Source organism: Caretta caretta, chromosome 13 (genome assembly GCF_965140235.1).
Source record: "Caretta caretta isolate rCarCar2 chromosome 13, rCarCar1.hap1, whole genome shotgun sequence".
NCBI classification, from domain to species: Eukaryota; Metazoa; Chordata; order Testudines; family Cheloniidae; genus Caretta; species Caretta caretta.
The window spans coordinates 2,469,921-2,495,306 of NC_134218.1; the positions used below are offsets into that span (position 1 = coordinate 2,469,921).

A 25,386-nucleotide genomic window follows, 5' to 3' on the forward strand; every position below is an offset into this window, starting at 1 on the left:
TTTAGCATAGAGTGGAAAGAAAATGAAGTAAGAGTGGATACAGCTGTAGGTAGGAGGAAGGGCAGTGTAGATACAAGTCTAATAGGTTATACTGGTAGTAAAATAACCGTGCCTAATAGGGTACAGAATGTGAGTGAGGCCAAACAGCAAAAATTAAGATGTTTGTACACTAATGCAAGGAGCCTAGGTAATAAAATGGAGGAACTAGAGTTACTGGTGCAGGAAGTGAAACCAGATATTATAGGTATAACAGAGACCTGGTGGAATAGTAGTCATGACTGGGCTACAGGTATTGAAGGGTATGTGCTGTTTAGGAAAGACCGAAATAAAGGTAAAGGTGGTGGAGTAGCACTGTATATCAATGATGAGATAGAATGTAAAGAAATAAGAAGCGATGAAATGGATATGACTGAGTCTGTCTGGGCAACAATTAAATTGGGGAAGAAAACTATTAGAGCCTCCCCTGGGATAGTGCTTGGGGTGTGCTATAGACCACCGGGATCTAATTTGGATATGGATAGAGCCCTTTTTAATGTTTTTAATAAAGTAAATACTAATGGAAACTGTGTGATTATGGGAGACTTTAACTTCCCAGATATAGACTGGAGGACGAGTGCTAGTAATAATAATAGGGCTCAGATTTTCCTAGATGCGATAGCTGATGGATTCCTTCAGCAAGTAGTTGCTGAACCGACTAGAGGGGATGCCATTTTAGATTTGGTCTTGGTGAGTAATGAGGACCTCATAGAGGAAATGGTTGTAGGGGATAATCTTGGCTCAAGTGATCATGAGCTAATTCAGTTCAAACTGAATGGAAGGATTAACAAAAATAAATCTGCAACTAGGGTTTTTGATTTCAAAAGGGCTGACTTTCAAAAATTAAGGAAATTAGTTAGGGAAGTGGATTGGACTGAAGAATTTATGGGTTTAAAGGTAGAGGAGGCCTGGGATTATTTTAAATTAAAGCTGCAGAAGCTATCGGAAGCCTGCATCCCAAGAAAGGGGAAAAAATTCATAGGCAGGAGTTGTAGACCAAGCTGGATGAGCAAGCATCTTAGAGAGGTAATTAAGAAAAAGCAGAAAGCATATAGGGAGTGGAAGAAGGGAGGGATCAGTAAGGAAAGCTACCTTATTGAGGTCAGAATATGTAGGGATAAAGTGAGACAGGCTAAAAGTCAAGTAGAGTTGGACCTTGCAAAGGGAATTAAAACCAATAGTAAAAGGTTCTATAGTCATATAAATAGGAAGAAAACAAAGAAAGAAGAAGTGGGACCGCTAAAAACTGAGGATGGAGTGGAGGTCAAGGATAATCTAGGCATGGCCCAATATCTAAACAAATACTTTGCCTCAGTCTTTAATAAGACTAAAGAGGATCTTAGGGATAATGGTAGCATGATAAATGGGAATGAGGATATGGAGGTAGACATCACCATATCTGAGGTAGAAGCGAAACTCAAACAGCTTAATGGGACTAAATCGGGGGGCCCAGATAATCTTCATCCAAGAATATTAAAAGAATTGGCACAAGAAATTGCAAGCCCATTAGCAAGAATTTTTAATGAATCTGTAAACTCAGGGGTTGTACCGTATGATTGGAGAATTGCTAACATAGTTCCTATTTTTAAGAAAGGGAAAAAAAGTGATCCAAGTAATTATAGGCCTGTTAGTTTGACATCTGTAGTATGCAAGGTCTTGGAAAAAATTTTGAAGGAGAAGGTAGTTAAGGACATTGAAGTCAATGGTAAATGGGACAAAATACAACATGGTTTTACAAAAGGTAGATCGTGCCAAACCAACCTGATCTCCTTCTTTGAGAGAGTAACAGATTTTTTAGATAAAGGAAACGCAGTGGATCTAATTTACTTAGATTTTAGTAAGGCGTTTGATACTGTGCCACATGGGGAATTATTAGTTAAATTGGATAAGATGAGCATCAATAGGAAAATTGAAAGGTGGATAGGGAATTGGTTAAAGGGGAGACTACAACGGGTCCTACTGAAAGGTGAACTGTCAAGTTGGAGGGAGGTTACCAGTGGAGTTCCTCAAGGATCAGTTTTGGGACCAATCTTATTTAATCTTTTTATTACTGACCTGGGCACAAAAAGTGGGAGTGTGCTAATAAAGTTTGCAGATGATACAAAGCTGGGAGGTATTGCTAATTTAGAGAAGGACAGGGATACCCTACAGGAGGATCTGGATGACCTTGTAAACTGGAGTAATAGGAATAGGATGAAATTTAATAGTGAGAAGTGTAAGGTCATGCATTTAGGGATTAATAACAAGAAATTTAGTTATAAGCTAGGGACACATCAACTAGAAGTAACGGAGGAGGAAAAGGACCTTGGAGTATTGGTTGATCATAGGATGACTATGAGCTGCCAATGTGATATGGCTGTGAAAAAAGCTAATGTCATCTTGGGATGCATCAGGAGAGGTATTTCCAGTAGGGATAAGGAGGTTTTAGTACCGTTATATAAGGCACTGGTGAGACCTCACCTGGAATACTGTGTGCAGTTCTGGTCTCCCATGTTTAAGAAGGATGAATTCAAACTGGAACAGGTACAGAGAAGGGCTACTGGGATGATCCGAGGAATGGAAAACTTGTCTTATGAAAGGAGACTCAGGGAGCTTGGCTTGTTTAGCCTAACTAAAAGAAGGTTGAGGGGAGATATGATTGCTCTCTATAAATATATCAGAGGGGTAAATATCAGAGAGGGAGAGGAATTATTTAAACTCAGTACCAATGTGGACACAAGAACAAATGGATATAAACTGGCCACTAGGAAATTTAGATTAGAAATTAGACGAAGGTTTCTAACCATCAGAGGAGTGAAGTTTTGGAATAGCCTTCCGAGGGAAGTAGTGGGGGCAAAAGATCTATCTTGCTTTAAGATTAAACTCGATAAGTTTATGGAGGAGATGGTATGATGGGATAACATGGTTTTGGTAATTAAATGTTCATGGTAAATAGGCCCAATGGCCTGTGATGGGTTTTTAGATGGGGTAAGATCCAAGTTACCCGGGAAAGAATTTTCTGTAGTATCTGGCTGATGAATCTTGCCCATATGCTCAGGGTTTAGCTGATCGCCATATTTGGGGTCGGGAAGGAATTTTCCTCCAGGGTAGATTGGAAGGCCCTGGAGGTTTTTCGCCTTCCTCTGTAGCATGGGGCACGGGTCACTTGCTGGAGGATTCTCTGCTCCTTGAGGTCTTCAAACTACAATTTGAGGACTTCAATAGCACAGATATAGGTGTGAGGTCTTTTTTAGGAGTGGTGGGTGAAATTCTGTGGCCTGCATTGTGCAGGAGGTCAGACTAGATGATCATAATGGTCCCTTCTGGCCTAAATATCTATGAATCTATGAATCTGATGAAGTGAGCTGTAGCTCACGAAAGCTCATGCTCAAATAAATTGGTTAGTCTCTAAGGTGCCACAAGTACTCCTTTTCTTTTTGCGAATACAGACTAACACGGCTGTTACTCTGAAACCTTCCATTATTTCAGTGGATCCTTCACCTGGAGGGGCGACTGGCTGTGGCCCCTGGGAATTCAGCTTCCATGCACATTCAGTCCTGGCTGACCCCACACTGTTTCCCCTGATGGATTCCAACCCAGACTAGCCAGGATCAGGCCCCTCTGGTGGGTCCTTCCGAATTCACCCAGCCAACCCCATTATAACAGCGGAGTCCCCTCCACTCGAATAGAAAACACAAAGCCAACAGCAAAGCGCTCGTCTCCCTCACAGTTACGTACACACTCGCGCCTTCCCTCCCCACAAACAAACACACTCGTGCACAGCAGGGGCAGGGACTGCAGACCTGGGGGAGGCCCCATGCGGGGATAAGGATTTATGTACCTGTCTGTTTTCGAGTTTTTGATGAGCTTGGGATATGCCTGAGCATCCAGAGGCACAACACTGAGCCTATTATAGTTGCTGGCACCCAGGACCCAAGTGGAATCCGAACCCCAGTTCTCAAAGGTGAAAGGCGGGTGTATTACATGCAACACTCAGACAGCTTGTATCAGGGAGGGGTCCAACCAGGGCACCGGAACAGATCCTCTGCTCTCGGGGAGTTTGAACCAGATCTGAAGCCTGCAGCTCACATTCATCTCCTACACTCACTCTAACACAGCTGCCTGCATATCATATTTTATACATACCATCCGCTGTGTGGGGCTGAGTCGTGCTGGAGGCGTTATTGCTCTGGAAAGCAAGACGGGGAGGGGAACGGTTAGAGTATGAAGTCCCCAGACGTCACACAGACCAATCGCTCCCCTGCAGAATGGAGATGGGCCATGGACGGCACTGGAGACCATGTGGAAAGGACATACTCAGGGAGACTGGGCTCAGCAGAGCTGGGAGTTGCACCATGAAAGTCTGGATGGACAGCGGGATGGAGCACACGCTCCTGTGGGGAGCCACAGCCATCACCCCCAGCAGGACAGCCCATTATGGATGACGAGCTCCTGCAATATTTATATTCTCTCTTTAACCCATTCACTGCTGACCTCTAATGGAACCATGACCTTCATCTCCTCCTCCTCCTCCTCCTCTTCCTCCCTCTCAAGTGTCTTCCTCCTTCTCTGACCCCTTCCTCTCTTTTTCATTCTCCATTAGCTTCTTCATTTCCATCAGCTTACCCTCTTGCCTGACCCTGGGAAGGATTGCAATACATTTGCATTCCCAACCCAGAATAAACCAGCATTACCCCCCAAGCCACAGGCACAGTGACCGGTGACAAGTAGACTCCTTCTGGTATGCTGGTCCCAGATGCCCCAAGAGCAGGTTATCCTACTGCCTAGGTCAAATCCAAACAGAAACATTGGCTGGTGGTGGGGAAAGAGATTCCATAGCTCCCTTTTCTCTCCTTTAATGGCTGGATCTTGCACCTCATTTCCCTTTGCCCCTGGTCTTGACCCATCAGTAAATACAACAGCAGCAGGACCTTCCCTAGCGCTCAGAAAGGAATTTCCACTGACATTCCCACTTACTTTCTTGTTAGTGGATGTGGGGTCTTTCACATAGTGGGGCTGCAGGAAATTAGGGCTAGAATCAGCTTTGAAGTCCTTGCCATGCACTCTGGCATCCTTGGATTTCACACAGCCCATCCTGCAGTGGAAAGAAGAGAAAGAAAGATAGTTTCTCTGGCTCAGTGCTGCACAGAAAGGAAATAACTTTAACACTGACAAACCCATGTTCACGCCTACATAGCCATCAGCACACCCTATTAGGCCCCCACTCATCTAGCCTGCTCGGTCACCAGCAGCAGCCAGTACCAAGTGCTGGAACCCCAAAATGAACAATGACAGAAAAACCAGCCCAGAGGAAAATCCCTCCCTAACCCCAGGCAGTTCGCGGTTGGCTTACATAATACAGCAGGATTATTATCATGACTACTTCCAAAGGAGCCCAAAGACATGGTAGAAACTTCCCCAAAAGGAAGGAATCTTGACCCCAAGGAGCTTACAAAATAACATTAGACAGGACTCAAAGAGAGGAAGGGGGAGGCGTGAGGGGTCTCAGCAGGAGGATATTGTGGTTACTCAGGAAGGGCTAGAACATCATGGTGAAACAAGGAGATGTTTTTAAATTTGTTTTATTCAGAGAAAAGAGAGGTCTGAGTTGGTGAATCTCATGAGGGCATCACAGCGAAGAGGGGCCTGAAGGAAGGACATGATGGAGGAGAATTGGGGGCCTTGCAGCCCGAGCATGCCATGCCAAGGGAGCACAGGAGGCACCCGGAGACAGCTGGGGGAGAAGTGACAAATGGCATATGGAGGCCAGCACCACTGGCAGCGTGGGGGAGGCAGGGAGTGAGGACACCCTGGCTCGCAGGGCGGAGAGACAACTACCCAAACAGCCACAATCACAGCCCTAGCAGCGTGCTCCCGGACATGGCCACTGGCATTCCCACTTGGGAGGACCTTTGGGGACCGAGATACCAAGAAGCCAAACACCAGGGCTTCTACTCAGACAAGACCCCCACCGGCCCAGATCCTGAGCGATACTGAGCAGCCGCAGTGCTTATCAGCTTTCAGTGGGAATCGCAATCGCACAGCACCACTGCGGATGCAGCCCTTTGAATTCAGTGCGAGTTCCCCTCAGTGAGGGTGGTAGGACTTGGCCAGATAATGATAATCCTTGTTAAGAAAAAAAAAAAGTCTTTGTGGTTGCCAAAGTACCCTCCAAACACTAGTTAATCTGCACCCCGTGTGGGAGGGAAGGACACGCACACGGTTGATCTCATGAACACTCCAACGCACAGGAGAGTAACAGGTGCTCAGCACTCTGGAAATTAGTCTGCAAGTCACCTGCTCTGCCACACGCATCCCCCTTGCAGCAGTGCCTGGGCTCGACCCTGCTTCTCCCACTCCACAGCTCAGCAAACTGCATGGGACTTTCTGGACCTCAGAGTCCGGGGAAGTCAAAACTGTATTCCCTGTCTCTTGTTCGTCCAAGCTATCCCCGTGACTGTACGGCCTTACTCCAGGCTCACTGCTGTATGCTCAGAGTCTTCATCTCACTTGAACTGCATGCTATTTTGAATCATATTTCACCAAAGACAGCCGCGTTGTGGCTGCGGTCACAGGCTTGAGGCAGTAGAGTAGCTGATTAACTGTGTTTTAAATAGACATAGGACCTGAGCCACAGAATTCAGATGCAGGCCAAGATGTCCCCACAGTTCAAGGACTTTCACGCCAAGGGCTCAGCATTGGTCTATTTGTGCAATGGTGTTGGATCTAAAATTTGCATCAAAACCAATGGCTGGGGGCTTGCTTAAAAAGAAAACCTCAATGTAAAATGTCATTAAGGTTTCATGTCCCTCCTGCCCCCACCTGCAAGGTCTTTCCACAAGTCAGGATTTCCAGGCGTCGTGCTGTAATAACTGGGGTCTAGCAGGGCTATCACCACAGGAGTGACGTTCTGGAACAGCCTTCCCAAAGAAGCAGTGGGGGCATAAAACCTGACTTGTGATAAGACTGAGCTTGATAAGATGATGGTGGGGATGGTAAGATGAGATGGGCCACATGCCATTGCAGGCAATCTGTGACTGCTAGTAGCAAATACCCCCAACGGCTGGAGATGGGGCACTAGATGGGGAGGGCTCGTAGTTACCACAGAGAATTCTTTCCCAGGTGTGTGACTGCTGGATCTTGGCTGACAGGCTCAGGGTCCAACTGATGGCTATATTTGGGGTGAGGAAGGAATTTCCCCCCAAGTTCAGATTGGCAGAGACTGCAGCATGGGGCCCGGGTCACTTGCAGGTTTAAACTAAACTAGAGTAAATGGTGGATTCTCTGTAACTTGAAGTCTTTAAACCATGATTTGAGGCCTTCAGTGACTCAGCCAGAGGTCAGGGGTCTGTGACAGAAGTGGGGAGGTGAGGGTCTGTGGCCTGCGATGTGCAGGAGGTCAGACTAGATGATCACGATGGTCTGTTCTGGCCTTAAAGTCTACCCCAACTGTGAGCTCAATAGTTGGAAAGTGGGAGAAGGTTTCTAAGCTGTTACAATGACTGTAAACAGAAGGAGTGCAAACAGGAGATTAGTTCTAACAAAAAGGTCTCCTGACACCATGCAAGCACCGTGTTGAGGTCATGACTGGTAAAGAGAAGAACGGAACAGGAAATCAATGGCCCAAAACTAGTGCATCAGACATTTCCTAACTGAGGGACAAAATAACGAGGGAATGGGCTATTCCACCAATCACTCTCTTGTGGGGGCTGTAAAAAGACACTTTGGGGAGAACCAAAATGAGAAGGGTAGACTGACTGAAAGCACCATCCTGGCTACCACCCTCACAATCTCCTGGGACCCCAGAATCCTCCAACGACATTGCCACCTCCCCCAGCTCCCACTAAATCCCATCCACCACTTGGAACGCGAGCACCGCTCGCGTCAGGCCAGAAGGCTGTTCCAGCACCGTTTTTTTTCTTTAAGAGCCAGAATGGCATTCTGGTACTTCTGCTGGTCCTCGGCCAGGTAGCTCCTTTCCCCTCCCCAGAAGGGGAGCAAGGGGGCTGGAGCCACCAGGAGCCCAGGCATGTTGGGAGCCAGGTGGCAGGGCCACTCCGAGAGCAGCACACCAGCCCCAGATCCTCTCTGCTCCCTCCCAGGGCCTCCTGCTGCCCTGTATTGGAGCACTTATTTATTGTTTTAGGCCTGTAGCACAGAATGTGAGACTTGGGTTCCTGCTACCACCCCTCCCTCCTGTGGCCTCTTCCTCCCCCACTTTATTTCTTCACCTTCCTCTCTCTCTCCTTTTGCCTTCTGTTTAATGGGAGTCTGGCTCAGTCCAGCCAAGACAACTGCATCTTTTGCAACACTGCTGGGAGCCTGGGACCAGTAGAGCTAAAAGCAGTGCCTTCAACAGCCTGGCATTGGTACAAGTTTGCCAGGTCTCCAAGTGGCTGTTAAGCCCGCGTGCTGGGCCAGCGTTCGCTAGCCATGAGAGCGCAAGTATGAGTCTGCACCGGAGACAGATATTGCATTTTCTGTCTTTGCTGTTCTGTTCTCTCCACTCTTGTGTGTGTGTGTGTCTTGTTTTATCTTGCAGGAAACAGGGCCGGACTTTAACAGCAGCAGCAGCAGCTCCAGACCAGTTCAACTCTCTGTTGCTCTTTTCCCCAGAAAGGACTCAGTGGTAGCCATGTTAGTCTGTATCAGCAAAAACAACGAGGAGTCCTTGTGGCACCTTAGAGACTTGTGCCCAAATAAATTTGTTAGTCTCTAAGGTGCCACAAGGACCCCTTGTTGTTTTTCCAGAAAGGACTGTTATTACCATCTTTAACACCATCGCTAAACAAAAAACCAGCTGTCAGATGGGGGTTTCCTTATGAAAACTCTCTACAGCTAATGGAAACAAGGGATATTGTTAAAATGAAACATTACTGAATACTTTACATGTCAAATGCTTTGTTTTCCCTGCTTTTCTGTATCCTTAATGAAAGATTATAAAGATTTTTAATGGTGTGTTTGTCTTGGGGCTAAGCAGCCTGAGGTCACTCAAGCCATGTTTAACTGTGCAGCATTGTACAGCGACGGGATCATGTAAACACCTTTGACTCTCTGGGCCCATTTATTCCATCAAAATTAGTACAACAGTAGACAATTGCTTTGGAAAAAAACCAGACGCCAGAAGGGAGAAAGTCACTCCAACAGCCAGCTACTCTGGCGATATCTGCCCATTGCAGTTCCTTCTGTTGGGAGATGTCGTATGCACCCAGAACAAGATTCCCAGCGTACCCCTGCCCATGGCACTGCCAGAGCAACACAAAACAATACGGGTACGTTGGTGGTGAGGCCCTGAGAATTACAGGAACAGCAGCCACCTGGCCTAAGGGGTGGCACTAAGGGCAAATTATAACGTAGACACAGAAATCCCTTACACTGGCACATGTAGTATCTGCTCCTATGTGCAGACCCTCCTCCCCCTCCCTCCCGCGACCTGTGAAATACCATACAAGGAATTAAAAGAAAAAAGAAATGAGTGAACGGGGGGGGGGGGGGGGCATGGAGTACTCCCAGGGCTGAGGGAGTTCAGTGTGAGCTTGATGGGAGATGCAGGTTGGGGGAGCCCATCACCTGATCTGAATTTGCCAGAGGTGAAGGACTTCTGGAGAAAAATAACAGAAGCAAGATGGAAAAGACCCATGAGATCATGCAGTCCCTCCTGGTGCCAATGTGGGATTGTCCCCAATTGCACATTCTCTAGGGCTTTGTCCCTGTCTGTAGTTTGCGTCCGCCACGTTCCTTGGGAGACTATTCCACTGCCCCAAGGAGCAATTCCTAACACTCTCCTTAACTTAACCTCTCTAAATCTCACCCCATTACTCCTCATTCTAGTCTCTTGCTCTGCCCCACGGTACCCTCTCCAACCCAGTTTCTGGGTTCCTCATCATCCTTTTACATACTGAGTTAAGTTAGGCAGCTGCCATCCCTCACCCAGCTTTTGTAAACGCTGGGCTTTTCAAAGTTCCCTGTGAAAGGTCAGTGAATCTTTAAAGTGTCAGCAGTGAACGGGCCACAAGAAGCAGAGACGGAGAAGGAGCAGCTTCCTGGTGTCCTGTGGAGACCTCACTCAGAACGAGAGAAAGGAAGTGCTTGGTGCTGCAGACAGAAAGGGAAGAGAACCACAGCATAAGCAAGAGATGCCACGTAACTGATAGCACACACTGCACCCCTCCCACCAGGATGGAGACCAGGAGGTGGTGAGCAAAGCGACAGGGGGTTCTTTCACCAAGAGAGAAGTACAGCTTGGGCCCCATCCTGCAAGAACTCCCTTGGCTCCCAGCAGGAGCTGAGAACACCCAGCACCTCTCAGGATGGAGCTGGTACCTAAACCGCAGGCGAGGCAGTGAACAGCAAACTAAGAGACGTTTGAAACCAGTTCTTCATTTTGGAAGGAACCTTGTAGCCTGCCCAAAGATATAACTGCATTTCTCCAAACAGCAGAGAGAATCAGGCCCTTCCTCCCTCCCCCCCCCAAAATCTGTTCTAGGGCTCCTCTACTCTGCCAGTACCAACCTCCTCAGAATCCAGGAGAATGTGCCCCTCTCCAATCAGTGGTGCTGGAACTGGGGGTGCTGCTGCACCTTGTAGGTGGAATAACAAACACCAAATACATGGTTTCCATCACCAGCATCCCCCACTATAAAAATTGTTCCAGCCCCCCGTCCGCAATAGATGCTCCCCTCCACTGCTCTACACTGCACCCTTGTAACACAGGTCTCCTACCAAGGAGCTGCAAAGATCCCCTCCAATGAGCTGTCATGCACCTCATTTCTCAGGTGGAGCTACCAGACTGATAGACACTTGGCACAATCTTTATGAAGACCCCTTTGGGCCCCCTACACTGGGCTGCGGGCAAAGCCCTGAGCAGCAACAGCTTTCTATAAAGGGAAAATAAAGTCCCAGCAGAGGGACTTAGAACACAGGGCAGAGTCCCGGCCTCGATGGCTCATTCTGACTGCGTGTCTGCAAGCCAGCTTCTGAAGTCCTTACTCAAGGAGTCAGTGAGAGCTTTTTGGGATACCCCAACCGGTGGGTTTGGCCCTGTGAGTTTTATGCAGTTAGAAAGTACTAAATGTTTGCTTTGTAACTCTCAGTAGTAGCATGGATGGCATCTTCCCGATAGCCAAAGGACAGTGGTTTTCAACCTGTGGTCCGCAGGCCCCTGCAGGTCCACAGACTATGTCTAAGATTTCCAACGGCTTCCGCACCTGCATTTGAAATGTTTTAGGGGTCAGCAAATGAGAAAAGATTGAAAACCCCTGGGCTAGGAATCTGCTTACTAGAGACTCTATTTTTACTTTACTGTTTTCTTTCATCTCCACTCTCAACTTGTTTGGGTGCATTTAGTGTCAGCAAAAGAGTCCAGATTAACAGGCCTGGAGATGGAAGGAGTCCTCTACCCATAGGACAGGTCCAGCATGCGAGGAGGTACCATGCAAGCTTCCCCCATACACTGCTCAGCCAACAGGTCACAGGCCTGTTCAGTACAACACTTCTGTGACGAGATATAACTATTAGGAACTGGATTGAGAGCTTCCTTCCCTTCATTTTACCATGGTGTGACTTTTCTCTGTGTCCATTTTCATAATAAATGAGGGGTATTTAAAGGTGCCCATTCTCCATATTGCTATCTAGAAGCAGGGATGTTATGACTCAGTACTATGAGTTAGCATTATATTTTCCAAAGCTCAGCCTCCACTTTCTGCAGGCTCAAAATTGAGAGAGCAAATATTTGGAGATGGATGGCTTGCAGATCTTGTAGTTAGCTGTCCAGCTGCTAACTTCTGCACATGACAGTCACTAACCTGGGGGGCGGAATTGGAGTGCAGTTTTTCAGATGCAAATTCTACCTCCAAATAGGGAGGCCAGGCTGAACCCCTGCTGTAAATTTGGGGCTTAATTTTGTACGGTTATGTGAAGAAGAGGCCGGGGTCTGGGACAGCTATTACTGCTGGAATTGATAGTCATTGTACTGGAAGTCCAGCTCTGGCTCCAGCCCCAGACGCTGCCTTCACCATGAGCGAGGGTCTGAGAGGAAGATACGTTCTAATTACATTTCTTTCTGGAGGAGGAGAGGGAAAGAAAACATTTATTTTTCAAAGTCACTACAACGTGTGAAACGCTGGAGCCAAATTCATTGTCGCGTCACTGAACTGAAGTCAGGAGTTCCACCAGCAAGGACGGAATTATTCCCAGACCTGTAGCAATAACAGAAACCCCGTGTGATGTAACGACACTGCCCGCCTCAGAGTGTGGGAAGCCAAGCTCCAGTTGTAGATTTGGGGCACTGCACACTGGAGGAGTGTAGCTGGTTGTAAGCGGGGGGTGGGTGGGGCGGGGAGATGATTAAGAGTTGCCAGTACCTAACTCTCAGGGGTTGCACACACATCAGCAATTTTTAAGGGGACCTAAACCCATGTGTCAACATTTCAGCTATTTTATTTCACACATGGAAAAAAACCCCCATACCTCAATGCTGATAACTTCAGTTCCTTCTCCGCAACCTGGCAATTACCTTCGGTTCCTGAATAAAAGACCATAGGGTATGAAAAGTCAACCTTCAGTTCTTGAATTCATAAATAACCTTCCAACACACTCCAGGTGGTCTATTTGCAGGCATCCAAATAGACAGTGTCTGTGTCTGCACGTTCCCGGCCACAATCTTTACTTAAACGGATTAAAGGGAATGAGATGGGAGCTTGCCCTGAGGACAGGTTATCCCATCACTGCCCTGAACCATTGCTTGCACCTTACGTTGAAGAAGCTGGTACTAGTCAAGAGTGGAGACAGGATAAAGTTAGACCAGCCGTTACCTGCTCCGATCTGGCAATCCCTCGGTCCCTACCCCACTAACCTTTGCAAACACCCGCGCTGGGAGCCAGCCACAGCTTCCTACTCAACTGCTTGGCCGGCACAGAGCTGCGTTTCGTCCCCACAGCGCTTTCCAAACATTCAGCGATGACTCTGCACCGCGGCCTGGCCAGACACTTGGGTGACTTTGGCAGCCACGTTCCCTGGGCTCAGCAGTGTAGGGCGCGGAGCCCAGCCTGCCCGGGGAGCCCCTGCACCCCACAGGGCATCGCACCGCGGTGCACCCGGCTCCCCGGACGCCGTGCAAAGCTCGCCCAGCAGAGCGAGCCGCCTGCCCACGCGGCGGGTGGGACCGGGACGCACCTCCCAGCCCAGCCGGGGGCTCGCTGATAGAGCCGGGGATCGTGCACCGCAGCCGGGGCGCCCTGTCCGGGTCCCCCCCACGGCAACTCCGGAGCGTGGTACCCGGGCTCTAGGGCCGGGACGAACCCAGACCCCGGCCCCTCCCCACTGAGGCCAGCCCCCTGCTCCTTCCCCCGGGCCCCAGCGAGCGCTGCTGGCCGCCCGCCGGGGCGGGCTCCCGGGCTCCCCAGCTCGCCCCCCCCGGCCCCGCGATCTCACCGGCGCTTGCAGCCGCGGGTCCGCCTGGGGCTCAGCCCCCTTGTCTTGGCTGCATGTCTCCCCGCTCCCAGGGGTGCAGCTGCCACTTTCCTGCTACCCGGCTCTGGGTCCCAGGAGGTCAGGCTACCGGCTCCCCGGCCAGGCCGGGGCCGCTCTGCCCTGAACCGGCTGCTAACTGGACCGCAAACCATTCCCCCGCCCTCAGGAGCCGGTTCTGAGCCCTCCAGCACATGCCCCGCCCACACGACTGAGGCCCCGCCCACCACCACCACATGCCCCGCCCACAGACTTCTAACCTTGCTCCCTGTCAGTTTGGCACCTGTATGGTTCTACCCGACCCTACCCTCCTACTCCGATTCCATTCCAGCCACCGGTCGCTGTCTCTGGGCCCCTGTTCCTACAGCCATCATCTCTTACCAGCAAAGATTCTGGTTCTTCTCCGGTGGACTTTGGCCCCTTCCCCTCGGGGAGCTGGTTGTCACTAGCCCTCAAAGACACTGGGCCTGGCTCCCTGCTCCCTGATACAAGAGTTATGCCAGTATAATGCCACTGAAGTCAATAGAAGGACCTCGGGGTAGAACCAGTGTAACAGCTTCATGTCTAGGGCGGAGCAGCCGCGGGAGAATTTGTGTCATGCTGGGAAGAGGGCATGGTGCACGGTAGGCTGGCGGGAGGAGGCCGAGGGCACAGTGTCAGACTCTGCAGGCCTCTCACCCTGTGACGATTTTGATAAGAGAAATTTCAGACAAAAAACTCCTGAGTGAGATTTAAGAAAATACGGCAGCACCCTAACAATGACACCACCCGCTGTTCCGGCAAGACTTTGCCCTTCTCTAGCTTCCATCATCTCAGGAGCTTGCTGTGCTCTACAAACCTCAATGAGTTCAGTGGGAGGCTTTAAAAATTACCTTAAAAATGAATCCCAAGTGAATGACACTTGGCAGCTCCGTGTGGCCTTCACTTTGGCTATTAACTCAACACACACACACACAAACCATTCCAAGAAGAAACCATCTCCAGGCCATTACTCAGGGAGCTCGTTTGGAGCTGGAGGCATTCCTAATCACAGAATCAGAGAATAATAAATGCAGAACAAGAGAAACTCCTTCCCATCTGTCCCTGTCTGATTTCTTGGGGAACGTCATAACGTCCCGCTCCCAACCTGAGCTCCCATCTAGCTAAAGGGAGCCAAGCCCTATGGTGTGAATTGGACCTGGAAGTTAGCCAGGATCAGCACACCTCAGAAGCTGTCCCCGTAACCAGTTCTTTAGAGAACGTATTTTCATATTTATGACATAGTCACAATATAATTTGCATGGATGTACTAGGAATTCTCATGGGCTTCCTTGGATTGTAACTACACAAAGCAAACACAATGGAGAGAAATATCTCTGCTCACTCCTGCAGGGGTCTCCTCCCCGCTGCTCACTGTCCCTTTGTTAACTTAATTAAGCTGATTTGGCCCCTCTTCCCAACTCTGACTCTGATCAGAATGTCCACACAACTCTCGCGGCCATATCAGATGTGAATCTCATGGTGAGCCCATGCTCCTGGGTGTCACCATATCGACCCCAAAACTGTTGTGTCAGTCCACTATCACCAGAGTCTTGGGCAAAGGTGTTCATTTTGTGCAAGACCATCATCCAGGGCTTGACTCTCCATTGCCTTTCTCCCTGTGTTGTCACCGATATCTGTGAAAGTGGATTTAAAATGTTACCATTCTGCTCTGGCAGTGGGGCATCAGACTCCCCAATATGTGCACTGTCCATGGAGTTACTCTGGATTTACACCAGTGCAACGGAGATCAGAATCTGACCTAAAGTCCACTTTGATGAAAACCCCTTTTGCATTATCAGAAAAAAACATTATTTCTTAACATCAAAGAATCATAGAATCATAGAATCATAGAATATAAGGGTTGGAAGGGACCCCAGAAGGTCATCTAGTCCAACCCCCTGCTCAAAGCAGGACCAATTCCCAGTTAAATCATCCCAGCCAGGGCTTTGTCAAGCCTGACCTTAAAAACCTCCAAGGAAGGAGATTCTACCACCTCCCTAGGTAACGCATTCCAGTGTTTCACCACCCTCATAGTGAAAAAGTTTTTCCTAATATCCAATCTAAACCTCCCCCACTGCAGCTTGAGACCATTACTCCTCGTTCTGTCATCTGATACCATTGAGAACAGTCTAGAGCCATCCTCTTTGGAACCCCCTTTCAGGTAGTTGAAAACAGCTATCAAATCCCCCCTCATTCTTCTCTTCTGCAGGCTAAACAATCCCAGCTCCCTCAGCCTCTCCTCACAACTCATGTGTTCCAGACCCCTAATCATTTTCGTTGCCCTTCGCTGGACTCTCTCCAATTTATCCACATCCTTCTTGAAGTGTGGGGCCCAAAACTGGACACAGTACTCCAGATGAGGCCTCACCAATGTCGAATAGAGGGGAACGATCACGTCCCTCGATCTGCTCGCTATGCCCCTACTTATACATCCCAAAATGCCATTGGCCTTCTTGGCAACAAGGGCACACTGCTGACTCATATCCAGCTTCTCGTCCACTGTCACCCCTAGGTCCTTTTCCGCAGAACTGCTGCCTAGCCATTCGGTCCCTAGTCTGTAGCTGTGCATTGGGTTCTTCCGTCCTAAGTGCAGGACCCTGCACTTATCCTTATTGAACCTCATCAGATTTCTTTTGGCCCAATCCTCCAATTTGTCTAGGTCCTTCTGTATCCTATCCCTCCCCTCCAGCGTATCTACCACTCCTCCCAGTTTAGTATCATCCGCAAATTTGCTGAGAGTGCAATCCACACCATCCTCCAGATCATTTATGAAGATATTGAACAAAACCGGCCCCAGGACCGACCCTTGGGGCACTCCACTTGATACCGGCTGCCAACTAGACATGGAGCCATTGATCACTACCCGTTCAATGGTAGTTCAAAGGTCGGCAGCATTTCACTGGGGCTGTTTCTAGAGATAGAACAATGATGGCTGCCAGTAGATTGGTTCTTCTGAGCAAAATTAAGGAACCTGTTGTATGACAACACTTCAAGTTCCTTCTTTAGTTATTGGAACTGACCCGGAATGCAATTAACATGCAAGGAAGAAGGAACAGAAACAGGCTATTCTATGTCTCTGAGAACCCCAGCATCTCTCCCTAACCATCTCTTTTGCTCTCTCCATTTCTGTCTCTCTAAATACAAGCGAGACAAGTTGGGTGAGGTAATGTCTTTTATTGGATGAACTTTTAGTGAAAGAGACAAGCCCCCTGCCTCTCTAAGTGTAACAGCTCTCTGTTAACAGCTCAAATAAATTGGTTAGTCTCTAAGGTGCCACAAGTCCTCCTTTTCTTTTTGCAAATACAGACTAACACGGCTGCTACTCTGAAAGCTCTCTCTCTTTGGGGTTCTTAGCAGCAGCTGATAGCACTGCCTATTATAAGGCTGCCTGACACTTCCCACTACAAAACCCTGTTTTCAGTTGCTTACAACTTTGCCAAACTTTAACTGGCCAGGCTGAAATTTTCCATTCTGGATATCTGACTCTTTTTTTTTTTTTTTAAATTTCTGCCAAAACAGTTTGGCCATTTCTGAGAATGAGGCTGGCTAAGGGGAAAATGCTTGTTAAAAAATTCTGGTGAGTTTTTCTTTGAACGGCCCTCGCACCTCCATGCATTGGAGCAGGGACTTGAAATTTGGCAGGGGTAGATTTTGTGTCAGGGATGTCCCTTTTACCATCCCCATGAAAATCTGCCCAAATTTGGCCAAGCTATAAGCCTTGGAAAAACTGCAGTTTGTACATGCTTGGTAAAGCCGTCTTCAGTTTTAGCAACTAAAAGCTTGGAAGAGTCCATCCTCACTGAGCACACGCCATCCTCTCACAGCTCCCGGGGTGACCAGACTGTGTATGCACTATCACCACAGAACATGGTTTCTAGAGCCCAGGGCAACAGGGGAGAAGCTGGTCTTTCCCTGTAATGGCTGCTGCCTGCTGGGGCAGGGCTGGGCACCAGTACTCAGAGCAGGGAACGTGTCTCCTCCGTGCTCTCAGTAACCACACTGAGGGCGCCCAGGCAGCATAGAGAGGAAACTGTCTGATTCGAATGCAGAGGGGACAAAAACCAGACTACAGGGAGGGAAAGGAGTGGATTGGGATGTGGAGTCTGGGGAGACTGGGACTGGAAGGGGGAGAGAAATTGGGACGGGGACAAGCTGAGCAAAAAGGGTGGGGCTGGGAGCCAGGGGTGGGTTGGAAGGCTCGTACTAGCTGAGTAAAGAGACTGGGATGGGGACTCCAGTGGGGAAGGTGCAACTGGTTGGGCCAGGAGGTTGGGTGCTGGGGACTTGGAGCCAGTGAGGGAAAGGTGGGAGACTGGGATCGAGTTGTATGGGAGGGGATACACTGACCTTGGAGAAGGAGAAGGAGCTGGAGGGTGGGGGAAACTGGGACTGGCTGGACAAGAAGACTAGGACCAGGAACTAGTACAGGGGGAATGGGGCAGGCCGCAGGAGGCAGATCTGACAAGGAGTTGTGGGTCAGGGGAGAGAGCTGGGGCTGAGGCTCAGACAAGGAGTCATGGAATGGGGAGACTGGAGCAAAGAGCCAGGGAGGGAGGGCGGAGACTGAGCTTGGGTGAGGAGTCTGGGGGGGAGACTAGGACTAGGAGATGGGGCTGGGAGGGGAGAGATGGGTTGGACAAGGAACCAGGAGGGGTGAACTGGATCGGGACTTGCTGGGCAAAGAGACTTGGATGAGAAGCCTAAGCCCGGGAGAAGACACAGGTTTGGGAGAGACACATGTTGGAGGGATGAGGCAGAAGGGATCAAGCCTGGGGGAATGGATAGAAACATCTGTGTGCACGCGAGCACAATCAGCTCCAGAACCTGGAATGGAGCCCAAGATTCCAGAGTCCATTCCTCGGCTGTCAGCAAATATCTGTGAAAACCCCCTGGCAAAGTTTGTGGCTTATTCACCTCTAGTGCTGGTCCACCTAGAGGATACAGCCTACTACTGCTAACAGTTGCTCCATTACATCAAGGGGCAGAGGTCTGAGTGGCTGGATCTAAAGGTTCCAACCCTCCCAATGATCCATGCTGGTGTCATTATGATGCTACATGATGGAATTTCTGAAGTGGTTTGGTTTGGTTTTGTTTGTTTGGTTGTTTTTTTTTTTTTGCTTTGCTATTAGAAATCTACGACATTACTCCTGGTAACTCTGTTAAAAGAACAGTATTAAGGTGCCAAAGTCAAGCACTCAAAAGTAAGGAAATGCTGGAATTCAGGTTGCCCATGCAACCTTACACACACGGGGCTGAAGTATCTGCATGACGATACAGCCTTTAATTACATGATCACATCCTATTTTTTGACAGAACCACTGTCTCATGTGGTGCACAACACGAACCTGCTTCAGGGTTTAATCAGGGCAGTGCAGTGAATGAGGCAGGGGTTTGAAGGAAGGGAAAGGCTGGTCTCATGGCTAAGGCAGATGACTGCTGCCTTGGAGAACTGGATTTTATCCCCGACTCTGCCCCAGAGTTGCTATGTGATTCTGGGTGACAGATAGAACAACTTCCTGCAGTATCTTTGGGGTCCATTGTTTTAAGCGAATGGATGATGGCCAGTTGTGTTCTTCTCCATGGGGACGCAAAAAGAAAAGGAGGACTTGTGGCACCTTAGAGACTAACCAATTTATTTGAGCATGAGCTTTCGTGAGCTACAGCTCACTTCATCGGATGTATACCATGGGGACGGGCTGCCACAGCTCCTCAGGAACTAAGCACTGTGGGTGGTGACTAAGGCAAATCAGCCAGGTTGTAACCCCCCCGCCCACACACACACACCAGGTACTGCTTCTTGGGGATGCTTGCATATACTAGTTCAAACTGGATTCTCCAGACACCACTAGACAAAGAAATGACTTTTGGATAAATAGCCTGCGTGTAAACTGGCTCATGGCCTGCTTTCTGACCCAGCAAATGGACAGGACCTTCTGTCCAAAGGGAGTTCCAATCCTTGGAGAAGGGTTGGAAGGATTTTACCTACTAGTGCCCCATAAGACTGATGGGTGACCTCTGGTAAGATTTTTAGCATGCATGTAGATTCTTTTATTGTTTAATGTGTTTTCTCTGTAACACTTTTATCGTAATAATAATTGTGCTTGCCTAGAAGGAGCTGTGTGGTGACATAACTGCAGGCAGTTCACTGGGGCACTTGAATTTAATATGTAAATCTATTATCATGTTATTCAAATTACAATGCACTGACTAGGGTATGTGTGTGCCACTTGGCTCTTCTGGAAAGAATCACCACTGCTCAGCTGCATGTCATATCACCTATAGTGCTAATGGAGAGTCTTCTGTGGCTAAGGGAGCAGGAATCTGTGATGCTGGAGCAGAAGCAGCTGAGTTTTCTCCCCATAATTTCTGTAAAGCTCTAAATGATCGTGGTATGCAGCACAGTGACAGCTGTGACTTCATTCATAGCCCTCAGAGAGAAAGCGAAGCACTGACACGGGCCTGTTTGGGCAGCCTGGCTTGCTGGGGATAGCACAGTGAAGGCAGGGAGCTGTGCAGCCTTAAAATCTTTAGCCAGAAGGGAGAGAGAGACGTGGGTCTCTGCCCAAGAGAAGTGATGGATGGGAAACAGAAACCTTTAAATGGGTGCTCTCAAGGGACTGCAGAAGGGGAATGGAGTTATCCTGAAACTGTGATGCTTACTTAAACCAAGAATTTCCCAGGCGGTCACTAATTGTGTGTTCCTCATTTTCTCGGTGCACCACTTGAGACCCTGGCGTGTGATTTGCAAAAGTGCTGAGCACTCACAGCTGCACTGAAGTCAATGGGAGCTGGGCTTTGAACATACCCAGTGCTCTGCAATGCTAAATACGCCGCAAAATCCGATCTGAGGCCTTTGAATTTGGGCATCCAAAATTAGTGGAAACTTTTCACAATCTCTCTGTGCCTCAGTTCTCCATCTGGAAAAAGGGGGGGTCACACCATCCCTTCATCTCATGTGACAATAAACTGGTATTTGTGAAGCACTCACACACTATAGTGATGAGCACCATAGAAAAGGTCTATGAGGAAATTAATAATTCCATCTTCAGAGCAGGGTTTGAATAGGGTGTGGTAGATAAGGGCTGGAGCACACACTGAACAATGACAATAAAATAAAATTTTGAACTGTTGCTCATTAACTGGCCTGGGCACTGAAGGAAGCAGAGGGCCTGTAGAAAAAAATAGCATGTCATCATATAATTAAAGACTGTATTGTATTGCATACGCACAAGGGGGGGCGCAAATTAAGGTTGCACTGGCATCCTTAATTCTGGCATTTCCTAAATTTTGAGGGCTTGACTTTGCAAGCTTAATTTGAGTGTGTGTGAGATCTAATATAGACATTGGAGTTGTGGCATTCCAGCATCCTGAGCCTTTGAAGACCACCACACACTCCCCTTTTTATGATCAGGGTCTATATAAATCACACGCAGTTCTGGGCTTTGTTATACAAATATGTGTAGCTGACATCCCATTGCTATTTCCAGACTCCTCCATGTATTTCTAGCTGGTAATTAGCCACACAAATTGGGGTCAGGTATTTGTGACACATCAGACATGTTGCAATGTGCTGGTTTGGATCCTGTAGTGTATAAATCCCCAGCCTCACCTCCTTCCTCCCAGTGGGTCCAGGGGATAAACCTGGTTCATGAGAGGAGAGGGGGTGAATTATGAATGGGCAGAGATAATAGGAAGAGATGGTGAGGAATAAAATCCCCAAAGAGAGAATGACACCAGACGGTAAGTGCAATGATTGATTTCTCTCCATCCCAGAAGCTGGGTCCAGGCCCACCTACCAACTTTCTTTATCTCACTGCACATTGTATCCCCGCTGTAGCCAGCTGGGACTTCACAGCTGTCACTGTACTGCACACCCCAACCCTTTGGAGTATCACAGCAGTGATATGGAAAGAACTCAGCTGCTTCTGCTCCAACATCACAGATCCCTGCTACCTTAGCCACAGAAGACTCTCCATTAGCACTATAGGTGATATGACACACAACTGAGCAGTTGTGATTCTCTCCAGAAGAGGCAAATGGCACACATATACACTAGCAAGTATACTGTAATATGAATAACATGATAGTTGATTTACATATTAAATGGAAGTAAACTTTGTCTAAAGAATCCCAGTTTTATGAAAGGACCTCAGATCAGATCAAGTTTCATAAGCTAGTCTGGGCTTGCCCTCAAATCAAGGGCAGCATGAAATTAATATCCCATGCGTCCTCTAACAGGGGGGCTGCATCCTGCATGGATAGGTCAATGAATTCCCTGACCTGTCTTTGCCAGCTCCAGCATCTATGCCCTGCTGGGTCTGCGAACAGGGCACTGGCCTCTGTTCTGTTAGTGGCTCTCTGTGGAGGCTCAGCCCCGTCGTTTCACCCCGGTACCTTGGCTTCAGTAAGATGGGAATAATGACATTACTCACCTTAGAAAGTGCTCTGAGATCCTCTGATGGCAGGTGCTAAGTATTATTAGTACAATCCAGTGTTTTGTGGTCAAGCTCCCTCCAGAGGTTAGGTGAAGCTGCTAGGCCATGTTCTGGGATTTTAGCAGACTCCTAGCGGGTTGACGAGGTCCCCGGCAGACTTAGGGCACAATATTCACTTTTTAATCACAGGACATAAAAATATTCCTTTCCATCTGTTAATTTGCGCCCCCGTGGCTCCCCATCCCCTGGCGAGGCAGAGCGCAGAGAGTCTGGGTGAAGGAATCAGAAGAGCAACAAGAGAAGCACACAACCCTGCGGAGGATGTCCTGAAACGGACAGAAATGCCACAGGAACTGCTCATAGACTGTTTTTTCTTGCTTAGCTGCACTGGAATGCCCAGCTGGCACCCTTCTCATCACTGGGGCAGTCACAGGGGTGGAAGAGGTGGGGACAAGGGGAGGTCACTCGTCTAAAGCACGAACTAGCTCTCAGTCTCTGGGGAGGAGAAAAGAGGAAATACCCCTCAACTTCCCCTCCCTGCTCTCCAAGCCATGACGCCTGCTTTAGGCCATACAGCCCAGATGTTGCTCAGGTGCTGGGGGCTTGGGGTGGAGGGTTTTGGCTGTTTTTCTTCTCTGTCTGATATTTACATAGCAAACCGTGGTTGGAGCCTTCCTTCACCAGTATCCACAGGGACCAGTTCCACAGTTCCCCTGGTTAAAGGTAAGGTGAGTAGAGATGCTCAGACTTGGGGCTGCCGTACCAGCACAGGGGTGAAGGGCTGGACCTGGAAAAAGTGGTCCAGATCAGCATTTGTCAGTCCTTATAACATTCAGAGAGTCGGCAGGAGAAAGTTCAGAAGTTCTGATGGTGTCACTGCCATGAGGCACTGTCTCCTGAAATGGCTTCCCATCCTAGTCTGTGCCTCCTTAGGATCTGCTCCCTGCTTGGAAATGGCTAAGGAGCATTTCCCGTAGCAGTATTGGAGCTGCTCCATGAGAGCCAGACTGGATCAGGCCCTTAATGAACTCTCAGCACCTCCTTCCTCCTCCTTGTTAGCAGGCAGCAAATCTGGGAAGTGTTTGCCCATTGCCAGCGTTCTCCATCCTCATTCCCTTCCTTAGAACAACAGGCAGAAAATTCTGACGGGCCACCTCTCTCCCATCTGAATTCCTCACTCTTCCTTTCAGACTGCTGAGTAGCAACCTGCTCGTGTCTGCAGGGAATGGGCAAGGTCAGGATCCCGCTGGCGGGAAGACCCTTCTCAGAATATCCTGGTGGCCTTGCGGGTGTGGTTTTTCACCAGGAAGCGTAATTTGATGGATAAAGGACCTTCATTCTGAGCTACCTTGAGTAAAACCTGAAGGGGCAGCATCTCAGAGCAGGTGGCTAACTCAGTGCCGTGGAGGCAGCAGCTGAGGAGGAAGTGGTAGGAGGGGCAGCCACTGGAGGAGGGTATCTGAGTTCAGCAGAGCAGGAAGCTGCAAGTCAGAAAGGGTCATTTCCCCTCTGCCTATTGCTAGGGCCAGTGGGCCTCTCTTGGTTTTGGTTTTCTTTGGTACTGGCACGCTTCCCAGCCAGTCAAACGACCAAGCTTCTCACTCCACTCCCATCTCTTGGCTTCTTGCTCTGAAGGCAATTTTCATGTCTAGGCTTTAGAAAGCTAGAACCATGCCAGGCTGGGTGCTCAAACACTTGGAACCAGAAGCAGCTTGTTTGCAGCCTGAGCTGCTGACAATCTATGTCTGTGCCCTTCGGCCGCACCGTCTGCGGCGTCATGCAGAAGGAAGATGATCTTTTAGCAGTAAAACCAGAATCGGAACCCTCTGCCCAGGGAGGCAGCACGGTCTGGTGCAGCCATACTCAGCCTGAGGCTGCAATCCACAAGTGGCTCTTGAACGTGTCTGCTGCAGCGCTTTGCCACACATGATCTTAAACCAGTGACTGATTTAATTATTAACCAATCAGGGTGCTTCTACTATGTTATTAATCAGTTGTAGCTGATAAAATAATACTTGGTCAGCCATTTTGCTGTGAGAATATATATATAGAGAGAGAGAGAGAGAGAGTAAATGAAATAATGAATTCACACTCCTGTGGCTCTTTTGGGTACTGTTGATCACTAATTTGGCTCCTGAGCCATTGAGGTCTGAGTGTCACTGGTCTCGTGTGTGGGACGCTGGCCGGGGGGGTGGAGCAGCTTTAGTGTAATACAATTTGCAGAAGCCAGAAGTGAGAGCACAACCTCCAGGACAGAGAAGTAGGGAGGGACACACACTTATTTTAGACTGGGGCTTGCTCAAAGTCATGATGCTGAAGGCTTTACTGGAAGCTTCCTAGGAGTCCTGAGAATGACACCTCATTTGCATATAAATTTGCATATTTCTTTTTTGTTTTAAATAAATAACTAGATGCCAGCAGGCGTTTCCTTGTATGTTCCTGTGCCTTGCTGGTGACCCAAATCGCTGACTGTTAGCACTCAACAGGAGCACAAAGCTGCAGGCTCATCCAGCAGTCCACAGGGAAAGTGGGGCTAAGAGGCTTTCAGGGCTCCAGTGTCCACATTTGCCCAGGGCAGACACGCTGGGCACATCTTTCCTAGGTGCACGATTATTTGGACCGAGTATCAGGGGCAGCCGTGTTAGTCTGTAGCCACAAAAACAACGAGGAGTCCGGTGGCACCTTAGAGACTAACAGATTTATTTGGGCATAAGCTTTTGTGGGTAAAAACCCCACTTCTTCAGATGCAAACCCCCCCCACTTCTTCAGATGCAAAAAAACCCCACTTCTTCAGATTATTTGGACCGTTATGATTGTGTCACTGATCTGACCCACTGAGAGCTAATATGATGCTGTTCAGGGAATGGGTGACCCTCGGTGGGTCAGCAACCTCCTCGGGAGCTTTTTAAGGTTCCTGTGTATTTACAAATCCTTTCTTCACCTTGTAATTTAAACCCATGTGTTTTTATGTTTCCAACCATGATTCCAATAAAAACAACCCTATCTCCTAGCTGCTAGACAGGCTGAGCTCTGTCTGAGGGAGAGAGAAGCCCATCTAACCTAGACTGCTTCACGGGGTTCCTGGTGTATGGTCTGGGAGCTGGCTTTTGCTTTCATTAGGATTTCTCTCTCTACCCCCACTCCGCCTTGTCGCTAAACTCTCTCCTGTGTGGGACATGAACCCAAGAGCAGCCACGCTCAAGTCATATTTTCAGCTTTACAGTGTTTGAGTGAGTTGGAATTAGGCCAGTTAACTGGAGCTGTAGGAGTTCTTAGACTAGCCCAGCCATCTCTTCCTGCCCTGGATGTTGGTAACAGAACTGGTCTCCAGCGAACAGGCAGGGGCAAGCCAGGGACTTTTAGCACAGTGGCAAAGAAGGGACCAAGTCAACATCAAAGATTTCCCCTCTGCCATGCTGAGCTCCAGGCTGTGGGTGCTGGGGCAGCT

At 48.7% G+C, this 25,386-nt stretch overlaps 1 protein-coding gene across 4 annotated transcripts in view; it reads right to left on the reverse strand.

Moving 5' to 3' along the window:
- The window catches only part of HCK (HCK proto-oncogene, Src family tyrosine kinase), a 39,665-nt gene extending 17,342 nt beyond the window's left edge, over positions 1–22,323 (reverse strand). Inside the window, exons 1-5 of one of the 4 annotated variants that reach the window (XM_048819479.2) lie at positions 13,447–13,637; positions 12,484–12,538; positions 9,946–10,110; positions 4,993–5,110; positions 4,162–4,204 (exon numbers count right to left, since the gene is read on the reverse strand). In XM_048819479.2, the coding sequence (XP_048675436.1) occupies positions 4,162–4,204; positions 4,993–5,109 (160 nt within the window). In that variant the 5' untranslated portion in view covers position 5,110; positions 9,946–10,110; positions 12,484–12,538; positions 13,447–13,637. Of the gene's footprint in view, positions 1–4,161; positions 4,205–4,992; positions 5,111–9,945; positions 10,111–12,483; positions 12,539–12,868; positions 12,888–13,446; positions 13,638–21,935 lie in introns of those variants that run through there. The other 3 variants (XM_048819478.2, XM_048819477.2, XM_075118637.1) reach the window with 3 other exon arrangements.
- Positions 22,324–25,386: the final 3,063 nt, after the last annotated feature.